The sequence below is a fragment of the Thunnus maccoyii genome, chromosome 4, assembly GCF_910596095.1.
Source record: "Thunnus maccoyii chromosome 4, fThuMac1.1, whole genome shotgun sequence".
Classification (NCBI taxonomy): Eukaryota; Metazoa; Chordata; class Actinopteri; order Scombriformes; family Scombridae; genus Thunnus; species Thunnus maccoyii.
In genome coordinates, this window is record NC_056536.1 from 6512664 (window position 1) to 6536213 (window position 23550).

At 42.1% G+C, this 23550-nt stretch overlaps 1 protein-coding gene across 8 annotated transcripts in view; it reads left to right on the forward strand.

The window, feature by feature from the left end:
* LOC121895327 (plexin-A1-like) overlaps positions 1-23550 on the forward strand; it is a 265311-nt gene that overhangs the window by 60154 nt on the left and 181607 nt on the right. For all 8 annotated transcript variants that reach the window (XR_006095744.1, XM_042408363.1, XM_042408362.1 and 5 more), the window contains one exon: positions 1925-2107. Coding sequence is in view for 7 of the 8 variants with exons in the window: in XM_042408363.1 (XP_042264297.1) it covers positions 1925-2107 (183 nt within the window). In the remaining variant the exon portion in view is untranslated. The remainder of the gene's footprint in view (positions 1-1924; positions 2108-23550) is intronic.

The following is a 23550-nucleotide window of genomic DNA, read 5'->3' on the forward strand; positions in this document are numbered from 1 at the left end:
GAGGGAATGAGTGAAGGAAAGGGAGGGAGGTCTGGTTCTGCTCTCTCTTTATCAGAGGAAACAAGGGAAACTTGGGTTCATAGTGTCACTGAGCCATGGCCATCTCTCCTCCGTACTCTATTCCTTCTTCCTTCCCCTCCTGCCCGTCCTCTCCCCTTATTCCCTCAGTCTTTCTCTTAAAGTTTTTAGTCCACCCTCCTCTCCTCCTCATCATATCTGTCTCCATCTTCTCCGCATCGCTTCGCTCGCCTTCCTTTTGTTTACTTGCTCTTGTTTTTCACCCCTTTGTCCTCCTTTCTTCCTTCTCAAATTACTCAAAAAAAACAGTTCCAAAATCGAGAACATGTTTATGTAAACCATACAAAAGCCAAAAGCGTTGTGTGTGTGTGTATGCGTCTCTCCCTCCCTCCCTCCCTCACTCACTTTGTCTCACTTTGTCTTTGCACATTGAAGTTAAACTTTGCTGTTTCTGGCTGCCTTTGAAAGTCTGGTAGAAGGCAGACAACATCCGCCACAGGCATTTTCTCAACCTTTTTACAACCTGCAACACACACACACACACACACACACTCACCCGCGCAAATACACATGTTCCCTGACAGCTTAGCTGTTTTGGAGGGGTAGGGTGATTGATTAGTCTCTATGGAGACGATACGTCTTGTAATGAACAAGAGAAAGCTGGCATGTTAATTTGTGTAGTGTGGGATGCTCAGTCATGCTTGTATGTGTGTGTGTGTGTGTGTGTGTGTGCGTGCGCTTTGTTCGTCTCTGTGCATGTGTGTTTGTGTTGCACTATGCATGTTTCAATCTGATACAAACTTTTTAGGCTTCTTATTTTTTGTTTGTCTGCATCTGTGTGCACACATATCCACATGTGTCCATATCTACGCAGGCAGTTTCCTGTTCTTTAATGCGCGCTTGTCTTTACACCCTTCACATCCGCGTGTACCTGAAAGTGTGTATCTCCTATTGTGTGCATGTTCAATATGTGTGTGTGAGGTCGCCACGGTAATACAGATACTGTCGATTATCTCCGTTACACATGTCAGAGATGTCAGAGTGAGAGGTACACCCCGATGCGTACATAGCTATCACATGCTTTTAATGACACGCCTATTACACCCTCTCTCTCTCACACACACACACACACACACACACACACACACACACAAGCGCGCACATGTTCATAAATCAAGCGTGACATATCCACATATCACCGTGGCGATGTGTGTATGCGAGACACTTTGATTATGATATGCTAATCTGACCTATAATTTACTTCCTGTCATTTCTCTGTCATCTCAGCCAGTGTCCTGCTCATGTGTTCACCCTCCCCTCCACATTTATCGCTACACTGTTTGATTTACTCCCTGTATTAGTTTGTCTCTTATTAGAAACTACTATTGCCAAAGCAGTATACAGAAAAATCAATATTTAAAACATTAGCAAACAATTGTTCATCCGTTCAATCCATACTGAGATGCTTAATTGCTTGGTTTGACATCGTGTACTGCACTATGAAATAATCAAAGGCTGTGATGGAGGGGAAAGGCGCCGTTCACGGTTTATTGAAGCCTTATCTGCGTCTGCATGGTGAGATTGTGTTTTTGTCTTTTAATGGAACACAAATCTCACTTTCTCACCTCCTCTGTCACTTTAAAAAAAGTAAAAGAAAAAGGGAGTTGATGAAACTGAAGTTAATTTTCCCAATGAGGCCCATTAATTTCACACCACTCCTCACTAAATCTGCAGCGGCTCGGCTGCTCTCCAGCACCATAAAATGACAACTAAGTGCCAGAGAGAACGAGGAAAGCCTCCTTCTTCTTTAAGAATTAATGTTAGTTTAACAAGAAAAGGGATTTTAAAAAGCGGTGGAGTTAACGACTTTCTCTCCTTCTATCCCCCCCCCCCCCCGACATCCCAGCCGTTGCAGATAGACGACGATTTCTGCGGCCAAGACTTCAACCAGCCTCTAGGGGGCACCACCGCCATCGAGGGCATCCCGCTTTACGTGGACAAGGACGACGGCATGACTTCTGTGGCGGCCTACGACTACCGCGGACACACGGTGGCGTTCACCGGCACTCGCAGCGGGCGTATGAAGAAGGTAGGCATCCAGGAGTGTGTGTGTGTGTGTGTGTGTGTGTGTGTGTGTGTGTGTGTGTGTGTGTGTGTGTGTGCTCGTTACTCTCTTTATAGTGAACGCACTGTTGCTGTTGTCACATTTTTGATGACTCATGGACACATTCATTTCAAGTAAAGGACTACGTGCTTTTAAAGCAGGTGTAATTAAATGATCATTCAATCCTCTTTGGCTCAGGAGCTCTTTTCAAAGCCCAAAGTGGATAAATTGGAAATCATAGGTAAAGGAACAATGCTGTTTTGCTGATTTTTTTTTCCCCCCAAATGACAGTGTTATTTTTTTGTGTATTTCGAGTAGTTTGGCTTTTGTCATCACATGTATTTTTACACAATGAAGGATGTCGTAAATTATAGTCATAATGTACAAAACTGATAAAACGAGACTGAAATAGGTGCTCGAATCCTCCTGCTTGAATACAATAATGTGACTGTGTGTGCACGTGTGTGTTCGATGCTCTGCTGAAAACCATTTTCGCTTTGAAGCAATTTTGTGTCATTTCATGATGTATTTTCAATGGTCATTGGTTTTGGCATTGCTGACAAATGGTTTTGTCATCAAAAATCTCATTGCAGATATCAGCTATGAATGTGTGTGTGTGTGTGTGTGTGTGTGTGTGTGTGTATGTTTTTGGCATATTTTCTCTTTAAAGTGAATGTCTTAAAATGTTTTTTTTTCACTGCTTTGGCATTGAGATTGAATGATTTTGAAATGTAGCAAATATGATGCATACAGAATAAGTTGAGTGAAAAAAAGAGCGCTGCAACTTTGGAGATTTTTCTCCTACAGGGTGAGGTTGTATGTGTGTGTCTGTGTGTTTCTGTGGGAAAGCCGGGTGATGTGTGGAGCTCACGCTGCTTGACAAACCGGAGCTGTGTGGGTTTTATCTTGCTTGAGTGTTGTTTGGTGGTCTAGTCACAGGATTGTCAAGAGCCACAGAGCGTTTTGAGTGGTTATATGGTGGATGAAGATGATTCATTGTGTCTTATGAGAGAATATCTCATGTAGTGTGTACTGTATGGGCATGAAGGTCTTTGTGTTCTTGTGTTTGCAATGGGAGACTCAACATCTATCTTCACATTTCAAGCAATAATTTCCCATCCTAGTAAGCACACACAAATGCATTCCCTGTGTGTGTGTGTGTGTCTGTGGGTTTATAGTGTGTGTTTGTGCTACTCAAGTAACCACGTTGAGGAGACCACACGTTGCGTCTGCCAATCGTCTGACTCAGCAGGAGTCAGGGAGCCCTCCATATGAGCGCCTTCGTATCACCAAGACTAAATAAAACTGTCACCTGAGGATTAAAATAATTGAATAAATACATAGATGATACAAAATACACAAAAAATGGAGTCCACTTGTCACTGTCAGCAGCGTTTAACTTTTTTTAGAAGAAAAAAAATAGAAAATGCTCCTTACAGTTTTTTTTTTTTAGGAAGACCTTCAAGTCAACTATCATTTTGTAGTTGTGGATGTGTTATATTCCAAATAATGACGTCTTTGTGTTTACATCTTACTTCCTGTCACATTCTGTTAAACTCAAATGCATTTTAAAATATTCTGCAGCCGCAGTTTTTATGTGAGTTTGACAGTTTAGGCATTAAGTCTGTGTGTTTCTGTAGTTGGTGGAATATCTGTGGCAGTAATGCTGTTGTCAACTGCTTTTATATGGGCTATGATAATACGCACAACACACAGACACACACATGCCTCCTTACACAGCTTCCTGTCTCTGGTGTTTTGCTCAGTCGACTGAAACCTAGCCCACTAGTCCTTGTGCCTGACCCCTGGACTGTGTGTGTGTGTGTGTATGTGGCGGTGGGGCAGCGGCGGCGGTGGTGGTGCGGGTGCGTGTAGATAGATGATTTGTGTGTGTGTGGAGTGTGTGGGGTCAGCAGATCCTGGATGATATCCCACTGATCGGAATCCCATTTCCCCTCAGCCGGCGTGCCTTCCTGTGCTCGGGGATGCAGGGAGGAAGGTGAACATGGAGGTGGAGGCTGCCGGTGTCCTCACATAGATCAATGCAGATGCTGCAGTAACATGCAGTCGTCTATATGAGCAGGGAGAACTGGCCAGACAGGACACCAATTACAATAAATCAGCAATGATTCAACCTATAGCCAGCTCACAAAACTTTACATTTGTTGGTGCCAGTTAAATCTTTCTTGGGAAAAATGCTCTGATAAAGGAGATGATTAGTTTCAGCTTTAGATTAGGGCTTTCCAAATAAATTGGAGAACAACTGTTAAACGACTGAATGAGATTTGTACAAAACAGAATTTAGAGGAGGGAAAGGGCGATATAGGGCTGTTATCAGGAAGAAAGAGAAAAGTAAGTGAGGCTGAAGCAGATGGAGAGGGATGGTTACAGGCTGTGTGGTTTTATTGCTATTCATTGGGAGTTAAACTGTGCTTCTTGGCCTAATGAAATGTAAAGCTGCAGTGTATTGATGTCTACACACATGCACTCTCACACTCATTAGGATTCTTACAATGTGACTGTTGCTAAATGTGTGTTTGCCTGCGTGGACATGTCTCGGCTGCTAAACTCCCTTTATTGATTGATCTATGAATACATAATCGCTAGTGTAAATCTTAAACCCAAGCAGTCCATCGGATAAGTGTTGCTGTCTTTGTCTGCGTTAGTGTGTGTCACATGTGTGATGGAGAGAGAGAGAGACAGTGTGGGAATAGTGATGTAAACCGGGGTAAATCAGTGCTGCTTTACATCAGCATGACTAATCACAATGACCTGACTACCTAAGCACACAGCATGTATGTGCGCAATACTCACCTAACATTTCCATTACTGTTGAGTTAATGACTTTCTCTCTTTACAGGTTTTGACTGTGCATGCAAGGGCTGACAAAACTGGATTAGTTGACCTTGTAAGACTTAAACTCTGACTTTTGAGTTTGTTTCCCAGAACAAATTAGCATCCTATTTGTAATTCCTTCATTCTTTTTCATAGGATGTATGTGACACAGTGGAGGACATTCAATTAAGAGACCCATGTCAAAAACAAAGCTTGTTTCATGACCTGGTGCGATGTGGTCATTGGTAGGATAAGGCTAATGTTATATTCAGTGCCTAATTTAAAAAAATATCGATCAAGAGATGAAGAGATGAAACAGCAGATTACTAGATAATGAAAAGAATAGTTAGTTGCAGCCCTAAAGCCCTTTATTACTGCTGAACGGATGATAAAAGAAGGTCGCAGGATGGTGGTTAGGGTTAGATGTAAGATCTAAGATATGACACCATTAATTGTTGTGTGCTGGGTGCATGTTAACCAGTCCCGGCGCCAGAGGAAAGTAACTGGCTGGGCATTTGGTTTTTGTGAGCTGAAAGCTCAGAGGGTTAAACAAGCTTCTTAGAAACAGAAAGATTAAAAAGAGTGAAACTAAAAGCGTAAAGGCGACACAAGGAAGCACAGCAACAACAACAACAAACACCGCACTTCCAGTTTCCGTTTCAGGGCAGAGATACTAAACATGAGGACAGATGTCTCACTTCACTCTAAATCCAGACACCACAAACGGACAAAAAAAACAAACGTACAAGCGAGGCAGGGATTTTTTTTTGACTTTTGACATTGATGCTGTTTTCTCCTGGGAGGGCCACATTCCTGGCCATAACGCCAGGGCTAATGTTAACACACATAAGATATACTGTAGGATGATGGAGTCATAGAGGGAAGGACTTGGATACAGCATTGCATAATGAATGACATGAGATGGAGGGTGTCTAATGTACAATAAAAGGTGTATAGTAAGATGTAGGATACAGAGCATACAGTAGAATGTGGGTATTGGAGTGTAGGGAATAGTCTGCAGGATGTAGCATTCAGCCTCGTCACAGAGTATGACAACAGAACAGGCTGCGTCACTTCTTGTCAAAAGCTACCAGTCTCATGCCTGCCAGCTAGCAGCAGTATATATAAGTAGTATATACTGTTGCTCAGTACTTCAAAGTCACACATGATTACATTTTTCTTTTCAACACCACAGTACATCACTTTGTAGGGAGACGAGGTGTAGGTGGAGTACCGATAGTTTTTAACAGCATGAAATTGCACTATGGTCTGCCTCCTGAGCCGTTTGCCAGAAACATCCTAAAAAACCCTCCTCAGATCTCAGTAAAAACCTGGAAATCCTTTCATTCCCCTCATTTCGTCTGCTCTTTTGTCTACCTGGGAGAACAAGGCACACTCGTCGCATCAGGCGAGATGAAAAGAAACTCTCAACAGCCTGAAGTATTTCCAGATTTCAGAAACAAAAAGAGGCAAGACAGAGAGAGGGGAGGGGGCAGAGGGAGAATTACTCAGAGTGGTGTATAGGTGTGTGTGTGTGGGGGGGGGGGTTGGTTTCATGTCATTTCATCATTTCCCTGCTAGCAGCAAATCCAATTACTTTTCCTTTTCCTTTCTATCTTGGAAGATAGCCTGAGTGACAGGACCGATTGGAGTACAGCGCCACTGAGGTAACTGTGCCAACCGGTTGATTGACATACAGTAATGCTTGCACTTCACTGCCTTGAGACAGGGAGATGAGTAATACTGGTAAGACTTCAGGGGGCTTCCTGGGGCCAGTGAGGTGGACCAAAGGTTCACCAGCCCTGCTCCTCCAAGTGTACATCCCTCCCACTCAGACTTGATCTAATCCATTCTGTGGCAACATTCTCCACGTGTTCTTCTCTGCTTGTTTGTGACAGCTGTGACATATATTACCCCATCCTATCTGCCTCCCTCACTCTCACACACCCTGTTAACAGCATATCACCCCCTTAATGACATCAACCTTTTAGGTCTTAACAACCTCTAAGTACAGGGTTCCCTACAGTTGCAAACTCAGTCATCATCTGCGCGCCATCCCTTAAGCAGTAGAATATATCTAACAGTATATGGCTTCCCAAGATTAGAGAAAAGTGAGATAAAATTAATAGAATTGTAATCTTGTAAATAGGCCTGCCCCTAAAAGTCCCTGAGTTGATGTATCAGTCGATAAAAGCCTGAGTCAACTCGCATTTTGTCAGTCATCATTCCTTTTTTAAAGCCATGTCATTAGGTCTATACACAGAGTAACGCATGATGACAGAATGACAGGCTCTAAACTTTTACAGATTCTTGTCTTTAAATGACCTAAATTATAACTGTGATGGAAACAGAGTGACTGTGTTTCCTGCTCCGAGCTCTCAGCTCCGGTGTTAAATACAGTGAAGTCAGCTAAACTACTGTTTAAACAGAAGCGTACGAGCATCTCTACCATCTCCTCCTCTACTGTCCAGTGTGATCGACTCTTCAGTCAACAGTGCTGTCAGCAGCTGGCAGGAGAGACGCTCCATGCTGCTCTTGGATTTTATATCTAAACTGATACCAGGGTGCACACTTTTATTTCTCTGACTGTGTGGAAATCTGACATTTCAGGTAAAACATTAGACTCATGTAGGCTGTTTAGTTTTATCAGTTTAGTGTGCAGTGCGCTTGATGGTATTGTAACTGGATTACAGTAACCCAAGCAGATCAATTATATCACATTTGTATCACGTTTGTACAGTAACCGAGTTGATGCATCAGTCTGAAGTGCTTACTCTGAGTCCAGTGTGAATATCTTGTGTCGGGGGCAGCCCTATCTGTAAATTATCTTGTGACACTTTGGTTTTGTCCTGACCTCCAGGTTTGAGCAGCGTACCGAGCCGGACACCAGCTGCTAAAATCTCAGTATCCATTGCATGAGAGTGCTTCTGATCCCTGCTTGGAGTTTGAGATGGCAATGCAGGCGTTGGCTGTGCAAGCTTAGCAGTAAAACTAGCTGTCAGAATGATAAAGCCTAATCAGGAAACATGGGATGGGAGGTAATTTAGCATGTGAATGCTAATTAGCACTAGCATTTAGACTGGCAGACGATGATTGAAGTAGCGCATCGGCTGCTCAGCCTGGTTAAATGGCAAAAACACCAGGCTGGAAGAGATGATTGATAATCTTGGGTCGGGCTGCTGTCTGTTACACTGTTTGTGTGTGTGTGTGTGTGACTTAGAGTTTCTCTTCTCTCCAATGCAATCTCATAATGAGCAGATGAGTACAACACCTGAACACACTAATTCCATCTTTATCCCATTAACTAGAAGTTAGCCGAGTAATGTCCTATTAGTTTCTGAGAATACACAACAGAAACTCCCCAGAGTGAGTCTCTCTTCAGAATTGAACTGACACACACACACTTCTCACACATTCAATATGTACACATAGTGGTGTACATGCTCACAAAGACTTTTTTTTTAGCTATTTCAAAAGTGTGATTTGAGAGTTCCTCAGTGGTAAGGCTCTGGGTGTAGATGCGATTCGCCTTGAGACACTGAGGGCTCTGGACATTGTTGGACTGTCATGGCTGGCACGCCTCTTCAGTGTTGCATGGAGATTGGGGACAGTGCCTGTGGATTGGCAGACCGGGGTGGTGGTTTCCATTTTCACAAAAGGGGACCGGAGGGTGTGGTCCAACTATCGAGGGATCACACTACTTAGCCTCCCAGGGAAAGCTTATGCCAGGGTGCTGGAGAGGAGACCGATTGTTGAACCTCGGATTCAGGAGGAACAATGTGGAGTCCGTCCTGGCCGTGGAACAGTGGACCAGCTCTTCAACCTTGCAAGGATACTTGAGGGGTCATGGGAGTTTGCACATCCAGTCTACATGCGCTTTGTGGACTTGGAGAAGGCTTACAACCTGCAGGAATATGTGGCACTGGGGCTGTTGCTGCGAGCCATGTGGTCCTTATATTACCTCATTCTTGGCAGTAAGTCAGAGTTGTTCTCGATGGGTGTTGTCCCTTGACACTGATTCCTTTTGTGATTTTCATGGACAGAATCTTGAGGGGGGAAGGAGAGTGTCCAGTTTGGGGACCTCAGGATTGCTTCTCTGCTTTTTGCAGATGATGTGGTTCTGTTGGCTTCAGCACACCGTGACTTTCAGCAGGCACTAATGGTTTGCAGCAGAATGTGAAGTGGCTGGGATGAGTCAGCACCTCCAAATCTAAGGCCATGGTGCTCTGCCAGAAAAAGGTGGACTGCTCCCTCTGGGTTGGGGGTGAGTTGTTGCCCCAAGTGGAGGAGTTCAAGTATCTTGGTGTCTTGTTCACAAGTGAGGGTAAGACGGAGCGTGAGGTTGACAGGTGGATCTGTGCAGCATCAGCACCGTTGTGGTGAAGAAACAGCTGAGCCAGAAGGCAAAGCTCTCAATTTACCAGTCGGTCTATGTCTCAACCCTCGCCTATGTGTTACTGAAAGAATGAGATTGCTGATACAAGGGACTGAAATGAGTTTCCTCCGGAGGACATCTGGGCTCAGTCTTAGAGACAGGGTGAGGAGTTCGGACATCTGGGGAGAGCTCAGAGTAGAGCCATTGCTCCTTCACATCAAAAGGAGCCAGCTGAGGTGGTTTGGGCACCTGGTTAGGATGCCTCCCGGACCCCTCCCCCTGGATGTGTTACAGGCACATCCAACTGGTAGGAGACCCCGGGGCAGACCAAAGAATACACTGGAGGGACTACATATCTCTTCTGGTCTGGGAACGCCTTGGGATCCCGCAGGAGGAGCTGGAGGGCGTTGCCGGGGTGAAGGATGTCTGGGTTTCCTTACTCAGTCTGATGCCACCGTGACCTGGTCCAGGATAAGTGGCAGAAAATGGATGGATGGATTTGAGAGTTTCTTAAACTATAGTTATAACTGTAGCACACTCATTGTGAATGTGTGTTATGCGGACATGTCTATGAAATAATATATATCAATGTGTCAGTGGAGCACTGTTTTTGTGCTACTGTGTGTGATCCTCTCTAAATGAATGTGTGAGAAAGTGTGTGTGAAGCCGTTCTAAGAGCCTGTTGAAGGAAGACTAGTGTTTAAATCTTTCAGAGATAATATTAGTACTGTAAGCGCCGCTAGTGTTTCAGTGAATTATCATCCTGTTCTCTCCACCAGTACATCTCTGCACTTACTCTTCGCAGGTCTTATAGTTTTCCTGTCTACACCAACCACCCCTCACCCCTCCCTTCCCTTTCACTTACAGTATATGTCACCTTCAGCTCTCTCTCTCTCCCAACTGAGGTAGGCTAGATGCCCGCAAATCTACCTCCCTTGAGAATATCCTGCCTGATCTCTATGTGTGTGTGTGTGTGTATGTCTGTGTGTGTGTGGCGTACTGTTCGTCTCTCCTCTATTCCTCATTCCCTCTCTCCTCTCCCTCGTTCTCCCCATCTCCTCTATCCATTAGTACATTAGTGTACGTCAGCCTGCAAAAAAGTGTTATCTCTGTCAAGCCTTTCATGAGAGAGAGACACAAAGGGGCACAGAGAAGGAGAGACAGATGGAAGAAGACACAAACGTGATACAATGGTTCCGCCTGTAAATGATCATATTGCTTCTACATATATTTTTATACATGTTTCTCTGGAAGTTCGTTAAAAATTTGACAAATTTGCAATGTCTTAAATTAACATTGAAGTAATTTATAATAATGATGCAGATTAAAAGCAGCAAAGTGACTTCCTATGAAAAAGAGATGTTATGAATACTATGGATTCCTGATCTGAATCATTTTTTCTATGATGTCCAATTATTTACATATTTTTATTGCATTATTTAAGTCATCCTACATACATAAATCAATAAAAATAAATGAGGTAAATACTATTGCTGACTCTCACAACACTTTGCATTAGGAGACCATACTTTTAATGGAGCTCAATGAGGTGGTTTTAACAGCTGGCTTATCCAGAGCAAACAAAGGATAGGTACACAGACAGGGCTTTATATAACCGATAGTCTATCCAAAAAGGCATTAATATTTCACTTTATTATTTATTTATAAATTATTTATTTATTAATTTATAAACAGATTTTAACTGGCTACAGTATATTTAGAACATGAAATGCATGACATCAAGTGTGTATGGGACAAAAAGCAGAATTTGTAGTGTTCAAAATATATTCAAATGAATGTCATATACGCTATGAAGTTATATATATTCATATTCTGAAAAATGTGATTTGAAAACATCTTCATCTGAAGTACATGTGAAATGGTTTTCTGTTGTGGAAATCGCGGCACTCCTTTCTCCATGCAGAAAACAAATGCATAAGTGTGAAACTGAATCAACGGGACTATACTTTGGACCGGCTTTTCACATGCTAAAATGTCCCCAGCTATTACTTATTATCGGAGGAGACAAATGGTTAGTAGGTAGGGAAAAGAGAGGAAATCCTTTTTTTTCAAAGTCAGCACATCATCAGATGAGAATGGAGTGATACAGAAATAGTCCTTCTTTAGCACTGTTAGAGTGATCTGAATTACAACAGCAGGATCTCTGCCACCTCCGGGATGGAGACTGATATGATACTGTTCTGCATCACTTATAAGAGGCAGCCATTGCTAATGTGCCATTGTGGTTGTGGGTTCAATTCCCAGGTGGGCTATCACTTCATATGTATTACCCCCTGTGTCCTTGAGCAGGGCATTATCTCAGCAGTCCCTCTGGAGAAATATGGCTCAGTGTTAATGGATGGACGATGTGCATGGAGAGCTAGATGGATATATTAGTGAGCTAATGAATCTTTGATAAGTAGGAAGGCTTTGTGTGTGCCGAGAGACAAGAGGAAAGATCATAGCTAAACCTATCAACTGTGAGATGGCTTTAATTCACACAAAACCCTTGTGGAGTCTCACATTGGAATTGCCATTATGGAAACTTAAGTGATGTGCTTGTTGGTTGCATGTAGCATTTATTTGAAAAAATGGAGTATCCACTGTTTTAGGCCAAACCAATGGCAATGTTGTTATTCTATGTCATTATAAAATAAATATTTTGTTGTCACGGAGAGCAGAGTTTATAGAGTTCCATATTAAAGGTGCACATTCCTGATGGATTACTTTGTGACGTGACCGCCATATTTGACTGTTTTCCTCGCCATCGTCATGACGAAAGATGAAGCAGTTGCTGCCGTGATAACTTTCCAGAGTTGTAAAATCCTGTCTGTGAGTATTACAAACTGCTTTGTGGTATTTTGGCCTCTGATAAGTCCTTAAATGCATTAACCTGTAGCTCCAACTCGACTTCTGGATTGTATTTCATTGTCTCACCAGTACCTCAAACAAGACGTCCACACCACCGCAGACCCTTGCACCATAGTGCTGGACTGCCGGTCTTGGTTTGAACGCAGCTTAGACCTCAGAACTTTGGGGATTAAAAGCTCTTATTTCAGTATATTACACATTATATTGACTTTAGATTTGTCCATGTACCACATACAGCTAAATTGTGTAACTTGGGGTCGACAGGTCTGTCAGGAGCAGTTTTAAGTTGCCAAAGGGAGACAGTGTTAGCAGACACACAAAAAACAATTTTACTCTTATTCACAAAGAAATAGTTACAAATAGTTACAAAAAAACTCAGATTACATCATTAGGGGTAGCCTTCCTATCAGCTTTATTCACTGGTAGTAGCTTAACTCATTTAACATTAAATGATTTTTTTGGCCACTGGAGTGTAGCAGAACAAGATGAAAACACAACACTGACATATGAATGTGTAAAGCTGTTATATACTTATGTTATATACTGCCCATTTACACATCCAGCACACACAGAGCAAAATTATCATTCTTTTAGAGTTGTGTTTTTGGCCTCCCGTTGAATGTAAGTCTTGTATTCATTCTTCTTTTAGCTCTGTTTGGGTCTCCACCAACTCCAAAAATTGAGGATCTTAAGCATCTAAGTGCTTTGTCATGCGTTAGCTAGTCGCTTACTTTGTCTTTCAGTTGGTGCTAGGCAGGTAGCATACAGTGGTCTTGTCCAAAAACAGCTGCCTGCTGCAGCTGGAAACAACGATGATTAGAGTAGTGAGACTGAACCTCAACGGTAAAGTTGTTGGCAGTAAAACAAAAATAATGAGCTGAAAAACACTAAAAGTCCCCATATAGCAGAGGAGAACTGCATAGCTGGGTGATAATTCTCTGGGGGTTCATCGCTATGATTGGCTCTTTTCAGATTACATTAATTCAACCTATTATTATCGTAAAAATCTTGATTAGATCAGCTTTAAAATTAGTTTTAAATTCTAAATCTACACTACATTTCCCATTGCTTTTTCACTCAAGGGATTAGGTTAAGTGAGGAACTACAGGTGCAGTTTGGGCAGACATCAAACTTTCACCATGCATGACTGAATTGAGGAACAGCAACACCCACTACTGGTGAGCATATCACTGATTCATAGATACAGTACAGTGAATATACAGTGCATACAATGCTATTAATGCTGCCAATGATAAAAAAGGCATTTATTGAATGGATGAGCTGGGTGCCAAATTTTGTACTGAAATTTTTCTGACTTTTTCCGTGTTAAACAGTTTCCATCTGTTTCCTTCACTATGATGTAATTCACATATGGCTACAGTATGAATATGGCATATTGTGATGGCAAGAGGAAAATGTGCAACAACAAATAAGCCAGTGTTAACCCTGTGACTCCAGAAATCTGGGACCCTTAACCCATATACACATCACCAGTGGCACTGGCACTGAGTCAGAATGTCCCGCTGCTGCTGCTGGGGCATGTACGGCCACGAGTGCAGACAAACAACAGACACACACACATAGGCAGACATTCAGCAACAGCCAGCTATGTAGTCAGACAGCTGTTGTGCTGATGACCGGTGTCAGGTGCCAGTGGCCTGATTCAAGCTGGCTAACCCCCTCACATCACAACATGTGTCTGCACAGATACGGGAGGTGATGAGCGGACATGTGTCTGTGCATCTGGAGAACAACTGGCATGTTGGGGGTAGCTGTGTGTGGTGTGATGATGGGTGTCTATGTGTACACTCATTTGTGTCTATGCAGGGGTGTTTGACGCACTACTCTGTGGTACATTGTACTATCATCAAGGAAAGGATGCTGTTTACTGTGTGTGTGTGTTTGACTATCTTCAGTATTAACATCAAGGGAAAGATGCTGTCTGGATGGGTGTGTGTTTATGTCTGATTAGAGGGCAGAAGAACCATTTCAGTGTGTGCTTGAGTGTGTGTGTTATGTTAATCTCTTGCACATCTAGGGAAGGATTCAGCCTGCGTGGGTGTGTGTTTATGTGTGTGTGTGTGTGTGTGTGAGAGAGTATACATGCGTATCTGATTAGAAGGCACATGCAGGAAAGGATACAGACTGTGAGGAGAGGGTCCGTTTTCCATTTGTTTATGTGCACATGTGCAAATGTGTGTATCTGTCTCTGAGAGATACCGATCCTTAGATTATAGAGAATCTCACCCTCTGTGTGTGTGTGTGTGTGTGGTGTGTTTGATGTTTAAATGTGCGAGACAGTTCTTCTTCATCAGTGTGTGTTGTGTTTAATGTAGGAGGCATTGTGTGTTTACATATTACAGCAGCTGTGCTTTCCTCATGTAGAGTGGGAGCTGCCCACCTGATGCCAGGGCAGCTTCCACACTAACAGCACACTGCGAGCACGCACACACACACACACACACACACACACACACACACACACACATACACACAGAGGGTGCCAGTGGACATTTTTTTGTATCCGTGTGTTTGCTGCAGAGGGGAAGAGAAAGGGGCAGCTGCAGTGTAAAGCCTTCCTCAACTGTTCCTCTAGACTGCCCCATCTGTCTATCCATTAATACCCACGCACACACCCATACACTAATGCATACACAGAGTCCTTCTGTCGTCTTATCAGACACACATGGCGTACTTCACACTCACTAGGGTCCGTCACGACAATGATTTGTATTCTCTGATGTGTGAAGCAAATGTGTAAACTATAAAGCACCATTCATGGCATTTCTGTTTAAGAAACAGTTTAGATAGAACAAATAGTGTCATGTACTTAATTGATGATCCATCCATCCATGAGGTGGATAACAGTGGTCATATACAGATGGGTGACAAATGAACAACAATGTATTAATGTTGGCATAGACTCACCAAGTCTCAGGAATATGGGATTAGTTTTGTACGTTAATAAAAACACAATGAAATGTTGGCTTGCAAACCATCCAACAATCACTGCAACCCAAATGTTATCATTCCAAAATATGACAAAGAGCTACAATGTGAAATGCAAAGAAATGTGTTCCAAAATACAGCTTCGGCATGTTTCTATTTGTTGTCTTTTGGTTTGCATTTGTCTCATTTTTTTCTTTGTGATTCTCAGTTTTTCCCTTGTGTTTCTCACTTTTTCTGAGCTTGGTCTTTTCTGTAATTGGACAAAATTTCTAGGTGTGTGGATTCTGTGTGGCGTGGCTCTCCTGCTCTTCTATCAGTTTGATAAACTGCCAGTCATATCCTGCCCGGAACTGGGGAGTAACCATAAAACTGATGCTTTTAACATTTGAGAAGTAGCACTCTGAATGAAATTGACATTATTCCCACAGTTGGTTTCACTATTGCAGTGATGATACCTCTGGTTTGGAGTCATTGTTAAGTGGTTTGCAATCCCCCACATTTCTTTGCATTTTTATTAACAGACAAAATGAAGCCCATACTGGAACTCTATCAACCTGATGCGCCAGGTGGTTTGTTACACAGAACCATCTGAGAAGTCGTCCTTGGAAACTGTTTGGAAAAGGGCAGACACTTTCAAATAATACTTGGCAGGTGATTGGATGAACCATCTGTCTATCACAGGACACTGATTGGTCTGAACCACCGGTGATTCGGACAAAAGCGCATAACTTGAAGCATGACAAGATGGATCTTATGTGATCTTGTAATCTTGCGAATCCAGCTGCCTCTACTAGAGGGATGAACACATAGATGTACATAAAGATGGACGTAGTGAAGTGTGACATCACCCATTGGTTTGCATTGGAGCTGCTTTGAAGCCTAGAGTTGCACCTTATCATCAGCACCAACTTTTCCATTTGGAGCCAGGACCTTCCAATTAAAGAGGATGTATTGTGCTCATTTCAGCTCTAAATTTTTATTTTTGGACTCCACTAGAGTAGCTCTACATGATTCACAGTTCAAAAAACTCTGTTGTGGCTGAGTCGTGGCTTGGCTTAACTACTCCCAGAGCGGAGCAGCGAACTCGCAGATGTCCATGTAAAGAAATCCGTCACGAACTGACATCAGCCCAGGCTGAAAGTAGAAAAAACCGTTGGAAACTTAGCGTTCAGAGCAGTCTGAAGCCAGTGCTTTTTGCTCACAGGGATTAGTGCTACATACGTTTACCTCGTTAGTTGACACGTTGGCCACTTTTAACATGAATATCCGACATTGTGACATTATATATATGTCTGAAAATAAGGAAAAGCATAATACGTCCCCTTTAAGGAGTGCAGGGTATTGCCACGTATGCTCTGGAAACACACCCCGCTACCTCGGACCAAAGTTAACTCTAGCTTACTGGAAACACCAAGCTGTGTCAGGCTAACGTTAGCTACTTTAGCTAAATTGTGCTACCAGGGCAGGTATCATAGTCAAGTAACATTAAACTCAGTGAAATATTGTGACAACAGTCCGACACAATGCGAGTCCCGCAGCCAGGGAGAGCAGCAGGTGAGTGAACTGTCAATCACAGCTGTCAATCAACACCCACATGACAGACGTCAAAGCTTCAAATCTTATTAACGGAGCAATAATTTACAAAATGACCACCAGCACACTTATTAGAGGGTCTGAATTTAGCGATTAAGGCCATAATGATTCGTTGAAAAAAAATATAGATTTTTTGGAGCCAGCATCTAGTGGCCATCGGTGGCATTGCACTTTAGGTACTTCGGCATTGGCCTCAGCCTCCAGCCCTGGTAGTTGCTGCTTGGATGAACGACAATCCTACAAAAGATAAACCCTAATTAGGTGTTTGGATGTTGGTGGTTTATAGCACTAACATAAACATTGCTCCAAAATCACCCATAGAAGGTAATTAGGTAGATAGAGGCAACCATATTTGTTATGTTTCCACACTTATAACTTATTGTTATGTTATCTGTCGAGGATGGTTACAACTATATATTAAATCATTACAAAATTTATATAATATACAGCACAAACTTTTGACTGGTACTGTATGTAAAGGGGGGGGGGGGGGGGGGGGGGGGGGCTTTGATATGGTTGGTTGGCTCATCTACAGGTTTTTATCCTTCTGTTGTGGAACACTTGTTTGATCCAGTGTTGTTGTCATTGTCATCACTTTCTCTGTAAGTGCTTTGGTCCAACTCAAAGTTTGTCAGCCAGACACAAGGACGTCGGGCCATGGCTCAGCACCCATATGTTAATGAGAGAGAAAGAGAGACCGAGACTTGGCGGGGGTCAAGGAGACATAATGAAATAGAACATAAGAAGGTTGAGTGTGAGAGATAGAGAGTGTGTCAGAGAGAGTTAGAGTATTGTCCTTGATGATGTTTATGATATTGATTGGCTGCTCTCCAGAAGCTTCCTGATTTCTGATTTGGACACTTGTGAACGCTGTGATTGCAGTGAGAACATCTAATGTCTCGAGTGGCCTCAGCAATCAAGGACAATGACCCTTCACTCCATGTACACTGTCTCTGTCTCACCCACTCGCCCCTACACACATGTTCACACACATATACGTACTTACTTGCATACAAAAAGTTGTCCTATGCAACATGAGGTTATTCTGTAGCTTTTGCTTGTCCTACTGGACTTTGTTCTAGGAATCTTGCTACTTTTCAAGATGTCAGCTATAGAGTCGTGAAGTGGGAGGAGCTCGTTCTGGAAGTAAAAATCCTGTTCATTTTTCTTACAGTGTTGCATGACTCATAGTTTTAAGGACTTCTACAGCTTTGATCAGTATGAAAGTTAAATCTGGTTAAATCATCAGTACAAAAGATGAATAACTGCATTTGAAAATATCTGGTTCTGACTGTGAACATAAAAAATTTAGGGTAGAAGTTAACTACAGCTCCCAAAGTGCATTTCGTCAAGAAACAGCGAATCACTGAGGTTAAAATTCGGTCACGTTCTTCTAACGGCCGCCAGAAGATAAAGATCACAGGGTTGAGAAAACTGATTTTACAATCTGCCGGCTTCTCCGTAGTAAAGGCGGCTGAGGCACATGAGTATTGTAGTTTTCTTCTTTCTTTCTTTCTTTCTTTCTTCAAAATTACAGATAAGATGTGATTTCTCAGAAACAAAGTTGAAACAATTAAGTAACACTGAGGAGATCATTCAAAGAAAAATCTGAAATTGGAATACAGAATGGGTAAAAACACTTCTGAAACCAGCAGCGTCTCACACTTCTCTACTGTGATGGCAATTAAAATGTTGTCATAAGTGATGGAAAAGATGTCCAAAACTATAAAGATAAGACATTTGTTTTAAATAACAACATTTTCCTTTAAATGTATTAAGTATAAAGGACTAAGGATTGTATTTGCTAACAGATACCTATGCTAATGCTCAGTTATAACATTAAAAACACAGTAATGGCTAGCTCTTTATGCCATCTTTGTGTCTTCTCTTCCACAAATTTGCATGCTCTTACATGTCTGTTCTCTTTGAACCTTTCCGCTCCTTCCCCCCCCCTCTGGCCTGCCTCCCCGTGCTTTAACTGATCTGGTACACATGCAAAAATCCAGATTATATTTTGTGGAATCGCCTGGCTGCATGCCTGTTGGGTTGCATCAGAGAATTTTTTTTTGCTTTTAAAGTTTTGGAAGTGACTGTGAGGTTTTTTTTCGAGGGGAGGAAAGACACAAACAGATAAACATGCTTTAAGACAGACGGACAAACAGATAAGCAGACACACCAGGAGAGAACTACAGAGAAAATATATGCAGGTTGATAATGAGAGAATGGACGAGGACAAAGACTCAACCAGAGCTGGTGTTGAGCCATCTGGTCTGTGTGCGTGTGTGTGTGTGTGTGTGTGTGTGTGTGTGTGTGAGGGCCAACTTCTATTGTATCTGGATACAGTGGAGAGAATGACTTAGATTACCAAGACTGATATCAAAGTCACACTCTAGGACATGCTCCAAGTGCCAGCCCTGCGCACGCACACACACACACACTCCCTGTCCCCATGCAGCCTTTTGGTTTTCATTGGGACGCGCACAAAGCATCCAGCTGAAAGACAGGCAACCGTTGCATTGTGTGTGTGTATATGCATGCATGCAAGCTTGTGTGCGCTGAAGTCTCTCCTCTAATTGAAGTATACAGTGACTTGGCAGACTGCCTGATGTTACAGAGTCATATGGAGGGACAATAGAAGAAGATGACAGAGAGAGAGAGAGAGAATAAAAAGGGAAAGGATGGATGAGTTGTAGAAAGCAATGATGGGAGAGGACTGGAGAGAAAGAGGAGAGAGAATAAAGGCTGGGGGTGGGGGTGGAGGGGTGGAGGGGGGGGTTGAGGAGAATGGGAATGAGCTGATGATGGAGAGAATTAGACAGTAACAACAGAGCTAATGGAGTTAGCTTTCCCCCAGTGGATCATAATGCAACAATATTACATTTCAGATACTACTTCGTATGTTTGAAATCATGTTTCTAAATGGCCCAGATATATATTTGATGAGGACGTTCCTTTTTGCCTTTTACATACAAAATCAACTAAGCACATTCACATTCAAAGATATGTTGTTATATTGTAGTTTTCTGTTTATTGGTTGTCTGTGCCTGTGTGCGACAGTCACACTTTTGTGTGGCATCTCAGTTGTTAGCTGTCACACACACACTAATTAACACTCAAAATGAGAAGGCTTAATCTGCTCAGTGTCGTTGCTCTCCAAAGTCTGTGTGTGCGTGTGTGTGTGTGTGCGCGTGCATGATTTGGTCTTGTGCTCTTGATCACCTTCTGAGCCAAGCACGAGTTATTCGGTGCTTCAAAAGCGCCAGGCATTTTGCTAGACTGTGTGTGTGTGTGTGTGTGTGTGTGTGTGTCTGTACGTGTGCTGACAGCCTCTGTGTTTTCTCCTCTTTTTCTTTGTTGATTTAAACCAAACGCCACCATCTTAATTTAAATCCATAAAACTCTTGAATCCAGTTGTTGGAGGTGTTATATTTTCACCATGTAATGACATGTTTCTTTGTGCTGCACAGCTTATTTAAGATTAAAATACAGTAGACGTAGACGCAGCACAATATGCATGTAAAGATTTTACAACTGCATTCTTTTTCTTCCAGTTTAGCTTTGTTAGTTTTATGCCTTTATTTTGCTTTTCAAACAGGTTTTAGATTTTGTTTCTGAAATCTGTTAATTTCCTGCATTTTAGTCATTTCACTTTTTATTTGTTTTGGTTGAAAGGTAATTTCATATTCTTCATATACAGCGTATCATTTGCCTTAAACTCAAAGCTCAGCCTCTTTCTATGCATTTCTTGTCGTTTATCTTCTTCACATCTCTCGCTCCATCTATTCCGTGCGACCCATACCCTCCCCCCCTCTCTCTCTTTCACTTTGCCTGATTTTTTTCACATAAAAACATGTTCTGTGCACACACACACACACATGCACACACAAGGAGCAAAAAAATGAGCAGCCGTGGTTGAAGCCTTAACGCTGAACCAGAACCATCCACCGATGAGCCAGAGCAGTGAGGTTAATCCACCAGATTACATCAGATTACAATGCACTGGGGATGGCTGAATGGGAGATTATAGCAGAGAGATGAGGGATAGAATAATGGATGGATGGATGGCAGAGAGTGATAGAAGTTAAAGGATCAAGAATAGATAAAGGGATGGGTGTGTTGCTGATATGACCTCTAGTTGAAGCTTTGGTTCAACTGTTTTCTCTGCAGAAATTTGAGCAGTGAAGCCTTGTTTGACCAGATGTTCTTATTTTTGTCATGACTGAAATAAATTAGTAATAATACAGTGTCTCAATAGACATCTTTTGATTAAACTGTCAAGCAGAATTTAAGAAAATGCTTCAAAATATAGAATACAAATGAAGTGCATTTTCGCCAGCATGTTTGAAGTGTGTATCCAGATGTAAAAGTACCATACGATAGCTTTGCTGAAACTGCTGTAAAATATGCAGTATTCATAGTTTTTTAATCAGGCTTTTCATCCAGTGAAACAAGACAAGAGGACAAATTTATCGACCTCCATTGACAAATTTCTCAGCCTTAAGGAATCCACTGAGTTTAATGAAATTTGAGTTTTCCCTTCAGTATGAATGATTTAATACATCATGATTCATCCGAAAACCAACAAGTCCTCCAGAATAAACAAGGAAACGCATTGTTTATCATTGCCTTCCAAAAGAACCCCTACAAACATTTTCTGATCTGACAATCTGATCGGAAGGATGATGTTTTGTCGCTGCCTTTTTCCAAAACCATTTTCTGGTGTGTGTTGACATTCTGTTCTCTGACTCCGTGTCGTGACATTTAATCCATGAGCTAGTCACGCTGGTGATAAATGGAACCATGAGACCTTTGAGATTTCTGACCAGGTCATGGACCACACAGCCGTCTGCCATATATGAACCATAACATATGACTTCCTCACACTGTTAGAAAACAAGGCTCTACAAGAGACATTGGTTAATGTAGTGGAACCGTACAGCATTGTTGTAACTTCTCTACTGTGGAATAAAGAAAAGCCTAAAGAAACATTTTCTGATATTATGTAATAACTATTTGATAATGAACTGTACATGCAGAGGATGCAGCAGAGACATCTGAGAGTACAACTAAATCAATTAGAACTGCAAAGAAATGGTGCTTTTTCATCTGACCAACAGTACAAAACCCAAAGATATTCAATTTACTATGATTAAAGAGAAGGACCAGCAGGAAATACTCACATTGGAGAAGCTTGGAGCAACGTTCTGGTTCTACTGTAGAAACATGGCGGACTCCCCATGTAGATATAAAGGTCTCATTCTAAGATAACAAAAACATTCTTATTTTCAGGTGATTATACACTAATGAAGACATGCTCATGAATATTATATCCCATTTCTGCCAAGTCCGTAGACACCACTAAATTCCACACACTGCACCTTGAAATAGCTGATACTCTCCCTCATTTGACAAAAGAGTGTAGTGTTTGACTGTGTTGGTGCCTGAGAGCAGAAACTACACTTGGGGAACAATATTAGGATCATTTATGGTCAATTTAACATTGGTACAATTACACTATTCCACGTTCTCCTCCTTCAGGTGGCCCACTGGTGCACTTGAAGGGTCCCCATTGGTGGTCCCCACAGTCCAGTTGGAAAACTGCTGGACAAGAGTGTGTAATCAGGTTAACACAGTATTCACAGGCTCCATGTAAAAGACAGGACATTTGGTTCATTAACACAGTAGAAACACTGTCTCCAAAGCAACAGATGTTTTCTTGTCTGCACTATCAGCCTTTATTTTTAGTGTCAGCGGTATTTTAACACATAATATACCAGACTAATATGCTTTTTAAGATGTCAACTGTGTCTTTATCTTTATCATCTTCTTTCATGTCTTTTTTTTCCCCTCTTTCCTTCGATTTTCAGTTTTTCTTTTCACTTGACAGTTGCCTATGATCTGTTGAACTTCTTCTCCTTGTGATATTATATGTCCTAATGAAAAAAAATGCAATGGATAACTGAAGCAAATTGTACTTTACTGTATTTACATTTTCATGAAGATGGCAGAAACAGTGTAAAACACAACAAATAAGAAGTGTGAAGAGGTTGATTTAAATGAACAGACTGATAGATTGGGAGAGAGAGGTAGAAGAGGGAATAGAGACAGGCGAGAGAGAGAGAGAGCGAGGAGAGATTAGAGATGAGAGGGCTCTCCAGATCCTCCTGTATCAGTCCAAACAGCCTGCATGCCAGCCAAGAGTCTTGCTGTCTCTCTTTCTCTTTCCCTCTCTTCCACTCCCTTTCTTTGTCCATCTTCCTCTCTCTGCCAGACAGAAGACAGAATGTGGAGAGAGGGATTAGGGAGGAGAGATGGAGGGATAACAGATTCTTGGACAGCATGGGAGTGTTAACTTTTGGAGATGATTTCTGTGCCTATGCGTGTTTGTATGCCTGCATGTATGCATTGCATTGCGTACTATATGAGCTTCATACTTCATAACCAGATGTATGGATACCCAAACATGCATATGTGACTGTTGAACATTTCATTCTAAAAGCATGACTTAAGACCTGGGGCTTGCACTACAAAGCTATTTCAACTCAGTCTTTGCCTGGTTTAACTGAGCCTAACATTGGTGATCCTGGATAACTGGCATCACAAAGCTGGTTATCAACTGGCTCAGTTAACTCTGGGTTTTACAATCCAGCTACTGTATGAGCACGTTCATGTAAAGAAGCAGACTTGGTAATTACAAGCAACATCACTGAAAGCTATAATATGTAATTATTCTACATTAAAATGTCTAAAAACAACTAGACCTAGTACAAAGAGTATAGTGCACGAGGACGTTGCTTGGGGCGGC